The sequence below is a fragment of the Aythya fuligula genome, chromosome 5 (genome assembly GCF_009819795.1).
Source record: "Aythya fuligula isolate bAytFul2 chromosome 5, bAytFul2.pri, whole genome shotgun sequence".
In the NCBI taxonomy this organism is placed as follows: Eukaryota; Metazoa; Chordata; class Aves; order Anseriformes; family Anatidae; genus Aythya; species Aythya fuligula.
In genome coordinates, this window is record NC_045563.1 from 4,363,077 (window position 1) to 4,376,470 (window position 13,394).

General features: G+C 47.0%; 1 protein-coding gene across 1 annotated transcript in view; it reads left to right on the top strand.

The window, feature by feature from the left end:
* Positions 1-3,434: 3,434 nt before the first annotated feature.
* The window catches only part of PELI2 (pellino E3 ubiquitin protein ligase family member 2), a 71,639-nt gene continuing 61,679 nt past the window's right edge, over positions 3,435-13,394 (top strand). Inside the window, exon 1 of the mRNA XM_032187619.1 lies at positions 3,435-3,590. Within this exon, the coding sequence (XP_032043510.1) occupies positions 3,514-3,590 (77 nt within the window). The 5' untranslated portion in view covers positions 3,435-3,513. The remainder of the gene's footprint in view (positions 3,591-13,394) is intronic.

Below are 13,394 nucleotides of genomic sequence, written 5' to 3' on the forward strand. Positions count from 1 at the left end.
ATTATGAAATGAAAATTAAGACATTACCGGGTCCAAAGCGTACAAACGTCTTCCCAAACATTGTAAAGAAATGCAAACCTGTTTCAGTCTGGGTTGGGCACCAAACCCCGCATGTAAAGCAGGGGACTGGAAGGGTCCTGGTGCCATGCTAAGCCCAGCAGCACATCCTTACCAGCCATCACCCCAAAAGCTGAACACAGACCTGGCCCTGCAGGACCATTGGGTTGGTGATGGAAACCTGTGCCCCTGTTCATTGCCAGAGCTGGGATGTTCAACATGAGCCACACGTATGGTGGGAGGGCTATTGATGTCTTTCAATACTTTATATTTCAAGCTGGTTCCCTAAGCCCCAATTCATGAAAGCACTGAAGTACTTACTCTGAGTCCAGCACATCTGTAAGTACTTTGCTGAATTAGAGCCTTATTAATCTTCCTGTATTTAAAATAACTTTTTACTACATTTTAAAAACAAACGGGCACACATTATTTCTCCGTGTCTAGGATTTTTTCAGACACTGATTTTAATGCTCTCCTGGCTTTGCTGGATAGCCCTCCTGCAAGCTGCTGCCCTGGCCAAGCAGCTGCTCATGATAAAGCCGGGAATGAGCTGCCTTTTGCAAGGAAGGGGCTCGAAGTCATCATCAATTCTCACTTCAGGAGATGCTCCCCAAAAAAAGCTGCCCCGAGAAGCTATGTGGAGCCATCCCAAAGGCGAGAGCGCAAGACAATTCGAGCTTAAAAATAATTGAATGCAGCTGTAGGTACATTTCTCCATTCTTTCAATGGACTTGGGGAAAAATGCCAGCTACGGTTTGTTTGCTCCAGTTGCAAAAAGGAATTTTTGGAGCTCTAGGAAGCGCTGGTGTTGGTGTTGGTGTGGGACATGGAGATGTGCAAAGCATGGATATGGCAAAGCAGCTCCCTGCCCCTGTCTCCACCTCGTTGCTCTCATTAGAAAATTAAAAGCAGGTTTCCAGTGCTGGGAGCAGTGGGTCCTTGGGAGCTGCAATGAGAAAACCAGCGCTTTAGGAAGAAAGGCCCTTTAACACCTTGTGGGGCTGGGGCTGCACCTCCCCTCTCCATTTTCCAGCCTAAAACAACCGACGTGGGACTGCCAAATGAAGAGGCTGTTACTGCCACTCACCCCTCGCTGCAACATAAGTCACTGTCAAAACAACAGACAGTCGCATTTCCAAGGGAAAAAAACTGCATTAACCCAAAGCCCAGGGGTTATCTCACCAAATACACCTCCCTGAAGCCTGCTCAGCTCTTTTTCTCAGCCCTGCACTTGTCTTTTTTTTTTTTTTTTTTTTTTTTTTTTTTTTTTTTTTTTCCAGTAATGCAAACCGGTGTATTTTCTTCATTCATTGCACTGCGATAGCATTCACGAACCTCTCTGTGCAAGGCTCTGTCCATTTTGGCCTCTTCTCCCCAAAGTGCACAGTGTTAAAAAATGAGAAAGAAGGAAACAGGCAATGAAAGATCTTCAAGGTCCTTCCTCATCCTCCATCCCCACAGGGCATGGGGGGCATGGGGGCAGGACAAAACGCTGTAAATCCAGCCGGACAGCGGGACTTTGGGCTTACAGGAAGCCTGAAACTGTTTCAAAGCACTCCTTGGAAGACAATTTCAGCTTGTTTATGCCGTGTGAAAGCAAAGCTAACACGAAGGCCTTGTGTTCGGGGGGAGAGAGGGAAGGACTCGAAGAGGATGCAGCCAGGAGGATTGTTTTTCACACTGTTTTCCAAGCTGTATTTGTTTTCTTTGACAGTGACTTACGGCCCGGCTTTCTTTTCTATTTTGTTAGGGCAATAAAGAAGATAAATCTGTAATAATTCAGCTCTCTGTCTTTAATAAAACCTTGTCTTCTTCGCACAGCCCCTGGGAAGATCTCCATCCTGCAGCCCTGCAAGATTGGCTGGATTTTTCCATTTCACCTCTTCACCAGAAACGGCAGAAAAATAGCATTACCAGGAAAATTAATAGCTAAATACAATTTCAGCCAGGGGAAAGCTCCCGGCAGGAGGAGCAGGGCTCGCTCCCCAGCCCATGGCTCCGACTGGGGAAGATTTCCAGCGAGGGCCACAAGCAGCATCAAGGCCATTGAAATTACTTCTCTTTGTCCTCAAACAGGGTGCGGGGACCTCCATTTAGGGCCGGTGGGAATTCCCGTCCTCCACAGGCATCATTTTGGGGCTAATTTTGTGGGTTTTTGCCTTGGTTGGGTACTGAAGGAACGCGAACAATGGGTGTGCTTGGGGGCTGCCACGGCCATGAGCAGCGCAGGGTGGCGAGCCCTTGGGTGTCATTATAGAAAATTTAGGGTGGTTTTTTTGCACCCCACTGTCCCTACAGAAAATTTGGGGTGCTTTTTTTTTCACCCTGCTGCCTTTTTGGCCCAGTTTTGTGCCGCAAAAGGCCCGGTGATGGCGGGACATGAGACATGGGACCATGACGGGACGGCCTGAGGTGCCTGCGGCTGGGCTGGGTGGATCTGGTGATCTGGGGCTGTGGGCTGTGTGGGATCCTGGCCCTGAGGGGATCAAGGCCCATGGGGGATCCTGGGACCACAGGGGATCTGGACCAAGGGGGGATCCCAACCCATGGGGGATCCCAGCCCAGGGATCAGATCGGCCACAAGCAGCGTCGCGGCTGCTGCAGTTACTTTTCTTTGTCCTCAAACAGGGTGCGGAGACCTGGATTTAGAGCCAGTGAGAATTCCCATCCTCCACAGGCATCGTTTTGGGGCTAATTTTGTGGGTTTTCTCCTTGGTTGGGTACTGAAGGAAACCAAATGGTGGGCATGAGTGGGGGCTGCTTGGTAAGCAGTGCAGGGTTTTGAGCCCTTAGGTGTCATTATAGAAAATTTAGGGTGTTTTTTTTGCACCCCACTGTCACTACAGAAAATTTAGTTTTTTTTTCTGTGCCCCGCTGCCTTTTTGGCCCAGTTTTGTGCTGCACAAGGCCTGGTGATGGCGGGACACAGGAACATGGGACCATGACGGGATGGCCTGAGGTGCGTGGGGCTGGGACGTGTGGATCTGGTGATCTGGGGCTGTGAGCTGTGCGGGATCCTGAAGGGATCAAGTCCCACTGGGGATCCTGGGACCAGAAGGGGCTCTGCACCCCCCACACCCACAGTGCGCGGCCCCTTTAAGCGCAGCCCCCTCCCCTTTACTCTATGTTTACATAACACACCGCGCCCGTACCACCACCACTCCCTGAGAAAAGGGGGGGGGGGGAGGCACCAGCACCTCCTCCAAACCCCACCCCCTCAGCGGGCGGCGAACGGGCGGCCGCGTCGCTCCTCCCCCTCCCCCGCACTTGGTACGCCCCGCGGGCGCTCCCCCCCCCTCCCCCGGGGTGTAGTGGCCGGCGCCGGGCGGCCGCGGGCTCAGAGCGGGGCTGGGACCGGCCCCGGCGGGAGGGGGGGAGCGCGCAGGAGGAGGAGGAGGAAGGGGAGGAAGAAGAAGAAGGGGAGGAAGAAAAGGGGCGAGACCTCGCGGCGCCCCCATGTTCTCCCCCAGCCAGGAGGAGCACTGCGCCCCCAACAAGGAGCCCGTCAAGTACGGGGAGCTGGTGGTGCTGGGGTGAGCTGCGGCTGGGGGCTGTTTTTTGGGGAGGGGGGCTGCGATGCTTCATCCCTCCTTCATCATCATCATCATCCTCGTCCCACCCTCCCCCCTTTATTAATTTATTTGGTTTTATTTAATTTTTTTTTTCCTTCGCCGATGCTGGGGGGGGGTGGTTTGGGGGCTTTGGGGGTCGTGGAGGGATGGGTTTGGGTTGGGGATGGGGGTTTTTGGGGGCAGGGGGGTGTTTTTAGGGACAGGGTTACAAGGAGAGATGGTTTTGGGGTCAGGGAGGATGGTTTTGGGGTCGGGGAGATAGAAACACTCAGGTTTCCAGCCCAGTGCCCCGTGCGAAGCGTTGTTCAGCCTCCCCCAGGACCCGTGCCAGAGCTGCTGGGAGGTCAAAACCTTGATTTTTTTGGGGTCGTTTGGGCTGTTTTTGTTGTTGTTTTGCTCGAGCGGTGCCCTCCCGAGCTGGGCTCGCCTCTGCAGAGCGGCTGCTGGGGTGGCAGCGAGGCGAGCGGCCAACCTTTGGGGATGCTGGACGCTCCTCGCGGCGATACAGGTCAAGATACAAGCACAGGGGGACAACACTCAGCTGCCAGCAAGAACACAGCGTCCAAAGACTCAAATTGAACTAATTTTAGTTTAGGAAGAACGCCCGTATCAAAGTAAACCTGATAAAGGAGCGATCTCGCTGTGCTAACTGCGAAAATGGAGGGTCCCCTCAGCTGGGCAACGCCGTCGCCGACAATAAAGTCTCGGCATAACGCTGAGTCTTTAATTACAGCGGAGCCCGAAGATCGGTGTTGTGCTGCAGAGGCTTTTTTGTGCACAGCTGGAAGCGTTTTCCTTTCTGTTGCTTGCCTATTTTTAGCCGCCGTTGAAAGTACAGAAGTATGAAATGTTTTGGCTCTGGTCTCACCATAGCAAAGTGCGGCGTGCTTGGTGTTTTTTTTTTTTTTTTTTTTTTTTTTTAAATTATTTCCTTTCATATGGAAATGCATCGATCTCTGGCTTATCGGCTCTGCCCAAGGTCTTGATCTTCCCTGCAGTGTGTTGGAACACGCCAATAAAATTTAAATAAACTTCCGATCGCCGAGCCTAGTTATTATTTGCCTATCAGCTGTTCCCTAAAGCTACCGAGCTTATATTGCCCAGGTATTGCATGTAATTTAAAAAAAAGACAGAAATCTTCTCGTCCTTGTAGTAGGAAGCCTGTGAGCTGGCAGCTGAGTGTGTCTGTGCCCGGTCTGCCTGTGTAGCCTGCAATGGGACGCGGCGAGGCACTGGCTGGCACGGTGCACTGACGTGGTGTGCTCCGTGGAGGTGATGTAGAGAGAGGTGGAGGTGATGGGGACGGTCCAGGGAGTGCTGTGACTTCGGTGATTACACTTGGGTTGGTGTTTTTGACGCTTTTGGGGTTGATTGCCACGTTTCCCATCGGATGTTTTAAATGGTAATGCCATAAATAAGACAAACTTGCGCTCGCTCTCTCTTTTTTTTTTTTTTTTTCCTTTGGTGACTCAATGCTTGTGGCTGGGGATTCTTGGAACAGCTTAAGCATCTGTTCAGTAGCATTTAAAAAAATTATAAATACCTGTTTTGTAGTTTAAAAATCTTTCAATCTGGAGTTCAGTGTAGATAGGACAGGATAAATCTGCTCTGCTCGTCAAAGGGAGACTGAGACCCATCAACTGCAAAAGCTTGGCCTTGGAGCTCTTGTTGTAACTGATAGCATGACCTCACAGCTAATTTGATCAAAAAAAAAGTTGTTCTGAGATACCTTGGAGTGTTTTAAAAAAAAAAAAAGTGTTGGTTGTGATGCTGATGAATAACTTCTGTCTTGAGCTGTGAGACCTTTACACTGGGTGGGGGAAAATGATGATGAACAAAGAAATTGACTGAGCTGGCAAACTGCTGAGAGCTGGGTTTTTAAGATGATAAAACTTTCCCTTCGTCTTCTGCACTTACTCTGCCTTAATATTAAAGATGATTCGATGCTTGGTGTTGACATGGAGGGGGAGGTATCCCCTGGTGGGTCTCCCACCTGGACACCTTGCTGAGTTGTCTCGTGGTGGCTGTGGTCCTGTCTGTGCTTTGCAGGGTAAATCCAGGTGTCTGCAGTTGGTCACTGCAGCAAATATGCTTCTAATCACTTCCCCCAGTAGCCCGTTACGTGCTTTCTGTAAGTGCTGTGGCAGTCGGTGTTTGGTTAAGGTTTTGCTGAGGTTTACATAATCAATGCTGTCGCGAACAAACCCCGTTTATATAAATCAAGCCAGGCAGGTCAAGATGGCTGGTAAAGAAGAGATCATCTGGCTGTGTACATCTGCTCATAGCATCATCTGTTCACAAAAGGCTGTGGATTTCTTGAAGTAGAAACACTTGGAGTCTTTTTTTTCTTTTTTTTTCTTTCTTTTTTTTTTTTTTTTTTGAGCATTATTTGAAGTTCCTTTGAAGTAGTATTCCATTAAGTGCTTGTTGGGAAGGAGATGCTGAATGCAGGGTGTCATGGTGTTAGGGAATTGTTTGGTGTGCCTGATCAGGGACTCAGGATGGGTCAAGGTTTGGCTATGGGCTGGACAAAACCAAGCAGCTCCCTCAAGTTGCCTCTCCTGTGGCCCATGGCAATGTGGGCACGGTGTTCACCATTGGGTTTGTGGCTGCTGCTTGCAAGATCTCTGCCTTTGGACTATGTCAGCACCTACCTTAGGCCGTGCATGCACCTTTTGCAGGCTTCTCCAGCGTTTCATGGTGTTGGTGAGCAGCTGGGACCTCTCAGGTGAGCGGTGTGGGCAGTGGGGTCAGCTGGAGGAGGAGCACCAAAGCAGCACATGTCTTAGTGGCTGAGTTCTCTCGCAGTGAAAGATTTGAGCCCTGACATTAGATGAGCTGAGTTTGGTGTCCTGCCACCAATTCTAGGGGTTTCTGAGCAGTGTTTGTGTGCAGGTGTAATATTTCTCACTAACAAACACTCCTGTTGGCTATTCCTTAGCAAGGAGGTCCAGCACGTTGAGGGAAACTTTCTTACAGACTTCGTGGATTTTGCAGTATCCAATCTGAACTTTATTTTGCAGAACAAAAATAAGGATTGTCACTCAGTCTTGTTACAGTGGCCACTTTGAAATCTGTCAATATTCACGTATAAATTTTCATTGCAGTAAATGAATGAGTGAACTTGTTAACGGGGTTGCCCAAGGAGCTGCTGTGAGTTATTCTGCAGCTCTGTTTGGTGTGGGCCATTGGACATCCTTGGACAAAGAGACTGCAGCTCTGCTTCAGTTTAACCTTCTTCAAAAAATAAAATTCTGATTTATGTTTACAGCGATAAATTCGATGATAACCTTTGGGAAGTTCTGATTGATGGGCTGCTCCGTACTTTGAGCAATTTAGACTTGAAGCGTGCCTTTTGTGTTAATCTGAAGGGACCTTCATTTTTAGACTCCTCTTTCTCACACCGGCTTTTTCTGACTGATCAGAGTTCCTCCTTAATCACTACCTTCGTGATGAGCTAAATAAAGTCCTTTAAGTGTTTCCTACTTCCAAGTACGCTTCCAGTTGTTAAATTATCTGTTTGGCTTTTCTTAGAACTCTTTTGTTAATCTTCCCGACCTGCACAGCAAGAAAAGCTGCTGCAGGGAGCCAGCAGCTCTGTTGGGTGCAGGAGCATCATTCTCTCTGCTCGTCCTTGGTGTCCATCTCCTTCTGCTTACGGTGAAGGCAGCAGGAGGAGTGGTCCTGGCTTTTGCTGCACTTGCTTGGGTTTGCTGCTGGATGTGAGCCCCGAGGCTTTGTTTTCATGATTCTTGTAATTTTCTTTGCCATGCTTTGCTGTATATATTAGTGAAACCGCTTCGGTACCCTGGGTTCTGCTTTTGAACCGTATTTTTGACTTTTGAACCTTATTTGGAAAACGTACTTCAGGCTTCGTTTAAAGGACGGCGTAGCAAAGGCTGGTAGCCACCCGTTAAATGTCTTCAAGGTCATGATTCTCCCAGGGAATCATTTGCTTCGGCAGTCATAGCTGGAAGGCTGCTGTTCTGGAGAAACCAATACATAAATGTGTGTGTGTGTATTTGATATTGATGGTGGCTTCTTGGGCACCTTTGAGCTTCGATGCTGTTAGATCTTAGATGCTACATATCAAGAATGTGATCAGTGCCAGCTCAGAGCTTGTGGGGAGATTAATCAGACACCGGGAATATTGTGTCTGAATAGAACATGAACTGCGGGGTAGGAAAAAAAATCGCAGGAAAGGTTACATCCGAGGAAAGATGGGTGGATTTTTTTTCAATGAATTTATGTACGAAAGCTGGGTAGAGCAAAGGTTGTGCTTCATTTACACTGGGAAACAAAACACATCCCAGTGAGTTCTCTGTGACTGTCATGTTCCTTGGAGGACTTCTGACTTTCTCAGGTTTGCAGGAGTGCAGATCTGTGCTCAGCTGTCGGCCGCATTCACAGCAGCTTGGTCCTGGTGTAAAATCGGACAGCAGGAATCTCAAACTCAGGAAGTTAAGATCCGTGTAAGTCGAAGCAAATCACAGCATCAAACATCTGTGGGTTTAATGCTTGTTATGGAGGGAGGACAAAAAAAAAAAGGGAAACCGGGTGCATTTGGGAAGCTAAGCTGTAATCCCTTTGGCATGTACAGGCAGTAGGTCACATGTAGAAGTAGAAGACAGTTTGTTTATTTTTTTAAATATGGAAAACAGACTGTTTACTCCGAGTAAACAAGTATGATAAATGTAAGGCTTTGTTGCCTCTGCCTGATGCACTTCCCATGCAGAGCCAAATAACTGCGCCTTTCCCCCCTTGGCAGAACCAGGGCTTCATAGTTTCCATTTTCAATTGGAATTTATAAATGAGTAGATGCTATGAAAGTCCACTTGGCTCTACTTAAAAATGTGCCTATAAAACCAGGAATGACTTTCTAGGCTATTAAAATTTGTTTTTTTTTTGTTGCTGAAAGCAGCATCTTGTTGAAGCTATTTCATGCTCCATCTTAACAGCAGGCTGTTCTTCAACTGTGATTACAAGGTTGCTTGAGAACAGATTTTTCCTAAGAAGTCAGGAACTTTTTATTATCCAGTTCAAACGAAATTAAGGCTGTTTTATCCTCATTTATTATCGAGTTAATGCTGCCCTTTAAAGCTCTTAATTCTTGTTTGTTAGTAGTGATAGCACACGTCAACTCGATGCTTTGGGAAGATGCAGCCTTCTTTCCTGGTACTCCAGCCTGTGTGAATGGAGCGTGGCACTGAGCCTGAGCACCTTGCTGAAGGTAGGGTTTATCAGTGCAGAATGCCAGCAGAAAAAGTCTTCCAGCTGTTTGCAACACACCTGTAGGCAAAAAGATGTTAAGGTGGGCTGAACCAGCCCTTCCCTTGTGTCATTTTTTTGCTTTCTGGTGTTGCCTACACGTGTTTTTGATTCTGAATTTGCCACCTGTCTGTGACTAGTATGGGTAAAAAGCCGAGTCTTATAAAGGAGACACCTCTACCACGTTGTATAGTTGGCAGTATGTCCTCACGTTTAGCAGGAGTGCTGCTGGTGGTGTCACCCAGGGTTGTTTGGTTATTCTGCACTGTCCTGCACGTGGCTCACTTGTCCCCTGGTCAGCAAGGCAAGTGAAATTGGGGAGGATTCAGTCCGAGTGCCCAGTTTAATTCAGAAACTCACGTGTCCAGGTGTACTTTATGCTGTCCGATAAACCCAAATCTCATTTCCGTTGAGGGTAATTTTTATTTTATCAAGAAATTTGCTTGGGGTTTGCTCTCGCTCCCTTCCAAGGTCAGCAGTGAAAAGCTCATGTGAGGTTTGTCCCAACCCTGAACACTGAGGGACAGGAACAGGGATGCAAGTCTTTCCAGAAAAACTTGGAAGGCAAAGCTGCTCACTTTTTTTTTCTTTATAAACACTTAATTCAGTAAGTGGTGGTCTCATGCCATTCACTTCTACCACCTGCATGTGCTAATGCTGTATTGGAGGGGTTCCTCTTTTCTTTTAGCTGACTTGTTTCCCTTTGGACAAGAAGCTGTTCAAAACTTTATACTTTAAGTAGAGGCTAGGATATTCCATCAGTTCTTTCTCTCTCTAAAGTCTCTACTATTCCTGGGTTATTTCTGCTGAAGCTCCTTTTATTCTTTTTAGCAGGGAAGAGTCTGGCCACTCTGAATTAGATGAAAGGTTGTTTCCATGCCTACGTAAATGTGTGCCGCTTGTACCAGGGCTCCTTTCTCGTGTTTACTATTTAACAGGTCTTTGCTTCAGTGAGGTGTGAAACTCTTCTTTAGTTGGTAGCTACTTGTCAGTTCTTGCAGAGGAGTGACAATTCTCCTTTTATTTGTAAGATAAATATTATTTATTCTCATGGTTTAAACAGCTACCGGTAGAGCTTTACGCAGTTTATTACTGGGTCTGGAGATCATCATGTCCTTCAGGTACTTTGGGGTGGGGGACTAATTTGTAACTTCTCTGGCAAGCTGTAAGTAACTGGGATTAGACTTTTATAATCCTATTACTCAGTGGCTTGGGACAGGCCTTGCTTGACCACCAAGCAAGGGCAGGAGGGGCTTCCAGAGCTCAGGTGAGTGTGCTGGGCAGGATGATAGCTGGAGCAGTGCTGTCCAGCTCTGGCACCCCATCTTACATCCTCCCTGGGTGATCAGATGTGCCCTTTGTGTCATATCCCTTATACATTTAGCCTTGTAGTCTGGCTGCACGTGTGAGTACTCTCACTGGGTCTCTGTGCTGTTGATGACTATAAAATAGGCAAGTTTCTGGCTGTGTGATTTAGAACCAAAAAGACTGGGGCAGCAAGGGGAGGGAAGGGTGGCAGGCACAAAGCTGTCTGTGGGGTTGTTGTCATGTCACAATGGGCACCATAGCTTAGGGGGTTCAGCAGGAAGAGTCACCTATCTTTTGGGGTTTGGCTAGCTCTTTTGAAATAAATGTCTTTCCTACTAACCCCAGCCACAAGCAGCACTGGTTGACTAAGCTGATAACAGAGCGTAAGGTGCAAGACACACAGTCCTTATAGGAAAGCTTCAACAGCATTAATAGCAATGTTCAGAGTCTCTGAAAGCTTGATACCAAAGGGCTGTATGGTCTGAGAATACGGGGTTTTGGTACAGTTGGGTTATCAGTGGTGTGTGAACAAAGTGGCGCTGGACTTGCATTAGCTGGGTGCAGCGCTTTCTTGTTCTGATTAGTGCAACTTCTGTGCCTAGCTATAGGGCCCTTCTGGGCAGGATGGGTGAGCATTGACTGTTTGCACATAAGGTTTGTTCAGTTCTTCCAGGGCTCGACTATAAGGTCCCATAAGGTCAGCCAGAAGTGTGTGTGCTGCTGCTTTATAGGGTCAGTTATTAGGTCAGAATGAAGAAAGAACAATTTGCCTGAAAACTTTCCTGTTTCACAACAGAAGGGCTCTATAGATGAAATGGATTATAAACGGTTGTGAAAGTGGGTACAGGCAACATCTACAATGCTTCAATTTTTATTTTTTTATTAAAAGCAAAGTAATTTAGAGCTGAGCTTGATTAGGCACGATGTGAAGGTGCTGACTGCTGAGGACCTGTTAGGCACGCTTCTCTCGATAGCAGCTTGTTCCACTGGTAGGCAGGGAAACTGAGCAAGCCCTGTCTTGTGCTGCTGGAAGGGATTTATTCTGGCTGATTTTTCCCTATTTAATAATATCATCTTTAATATAGGGCTTAAGCACACCGTATATCCTGACCTAATACTCATCTGCCATATCTTATTGCTTATGTTAACGACAACATAGCTACATGTCTGACTGCAGCAGTTAATTGTGTTAAGCAGAGACAAAAGCAGTCATTTGCACAGTGAGACAAATCCCTGAAATGTCAATTTATTGTGCTGCCTTCCCAGAGGAGTGGGGACAGGCAGGAAAACACAGATAGCTGACAGCGTGTTAAAAAGGAGAAGGCCTAAAAGCATTAGTCCTCTCCTTGAGTACTGTAATGCTAACTAATCCCTGTTGTGAAATTCTCCTTTCCTCCTTGCATCCAGTGAATTGAGGACAAAGGAGAAACGGTGGCATCATCTTTCTCTGATTGATAAACAACTGCCTTTGAGAAGGCAGTCATGTCCAAGTGTAGTGATGTGGTTAGTAGGATTTCCAATTGCTCCTCACCTTAAAATATATATGCTGCCTTCATTTTAGGATCCAGTAAGTTGATAAATTGTCACGAAAGAACTTTATTCTCCAAACTCAGTGGCTTTAGTAATGCTTAAACAAACAGGTAAGCTTCAAACTCACGAGGTATATCCTCTTAGGGCATATAAATGTCATGGAAAAAGACAAAGTGATACTGACTGTGAGGACAATTAGTCACTATATAAAAGTAAACTAAACAAATCGAAGCATCTAAAAGCTTAAATCTCCTTTTGCATATTCCAAATAAACTGGAGAGCAAATGTGCAAACTCTCTAGCACGTGCCTTTAGGAAGAGTGAAAGAAATGTTTAGTCTAGACACAGAAGTTAATGGGCTGAAACTTTGATATAAGCACAGCTGTAGTTCTTCACGCGGAGCAGCACGACTTTATTTTGATTGTTGCTGTCTGATCTAGTAACGGCGTGGTTGTAGTCTTTGAAACAGAAGTAGTGTGCGTGTGCTTTTGTAGGAAAAGACCGGACTGTTGAAAAGATACCGAGAGCTATACAGTTCCCAAACATCCTGTGGCAGGGTTCTGCTCATCTCTATAGATCACCATGTATTTGAATGGAACATTAACTAATAAATCAAAATGTTCTTCCATTTGGCTGTTCTTCCAGCTCACCTTCCTCCTAGTCCGCACTCTGCCTCTGAGAGCAGACAGCTGTGAAACCCAATGCCTGGGTTCAAAAATCCCTTTGGCTTCAGAGGGGAGCATTTTGGAGCAGTTAAGGTTCATTATCTTGTAGTAATTGTCCTCACCTTCCTGCTAACAGGCATGTAAGACGTTGTTTGAATTATTTTCTGGATCTTAACACTTGCTGGAATGGTTTCCTGGCGCATCAAGGGGTGAGTAGTGAATTCACAAGTTTCATGTGTGGCCTCTTGTCGCAGCCTGTGGCCAGCGGAGGTTGCTGGGCCTTGCTGCGTGGCTGTCCCCGCTGGTAGAGCAGCGCTGGGGACAGGATTTGATCACGAGTGTTTGTTAATCCGATTCTGCCACAAGACTTCATTAAATGGGCTGTCAATACCTCAGAGGCTTTTGGCAAAAAGTACCAGTGAATGAAACCAATTGATCTTAGGGCCGGTCTACGAGGAGGCAAGCGTTGGCTGACACGAGCGGCTGAGTGCCTTCATCCATCGGAGCTAAATCTGGAGACAGAAGGCTGGCAATAGCCAAACACATTAAGAAAGCCATGCAAAAGCACTCCTCTTTTGTCTTTAGCTGGTCTTCACTGGAGTAAGGAGAAGCCTGAAGCATGAGAGGCCCCTTCACGCACTGCTGCCCACAGGACGGTACCAGCGTTATAGGAACTCGCTGCCTGTGCAAGTTGCAATGCTCCAGGCTCTCTGACCAGGGTGAGATTTCCCTTAGTGTCTGGATGAAGCTGCTGGTTTACAGACTGCAAGCTGCTCTTTTGTTTTTTCAGGATGTGCACCCTTTTTGTCATCAATTCCAAAAGGATTTCTTCAAGTCACTATTTTTGGTATTGAGCCCCTGTACCCATTAAAAGACTCTGACAGCGCTTTCCCAAAAGCACTCCAAATGTGTTCCTTTTTTTTTCAGTCTAAGAGGTAATTAAGCCTTTCTTTGCTGTGTTTCCACAATCTGCTTGCTGTCAGAGCAGAAGAGCC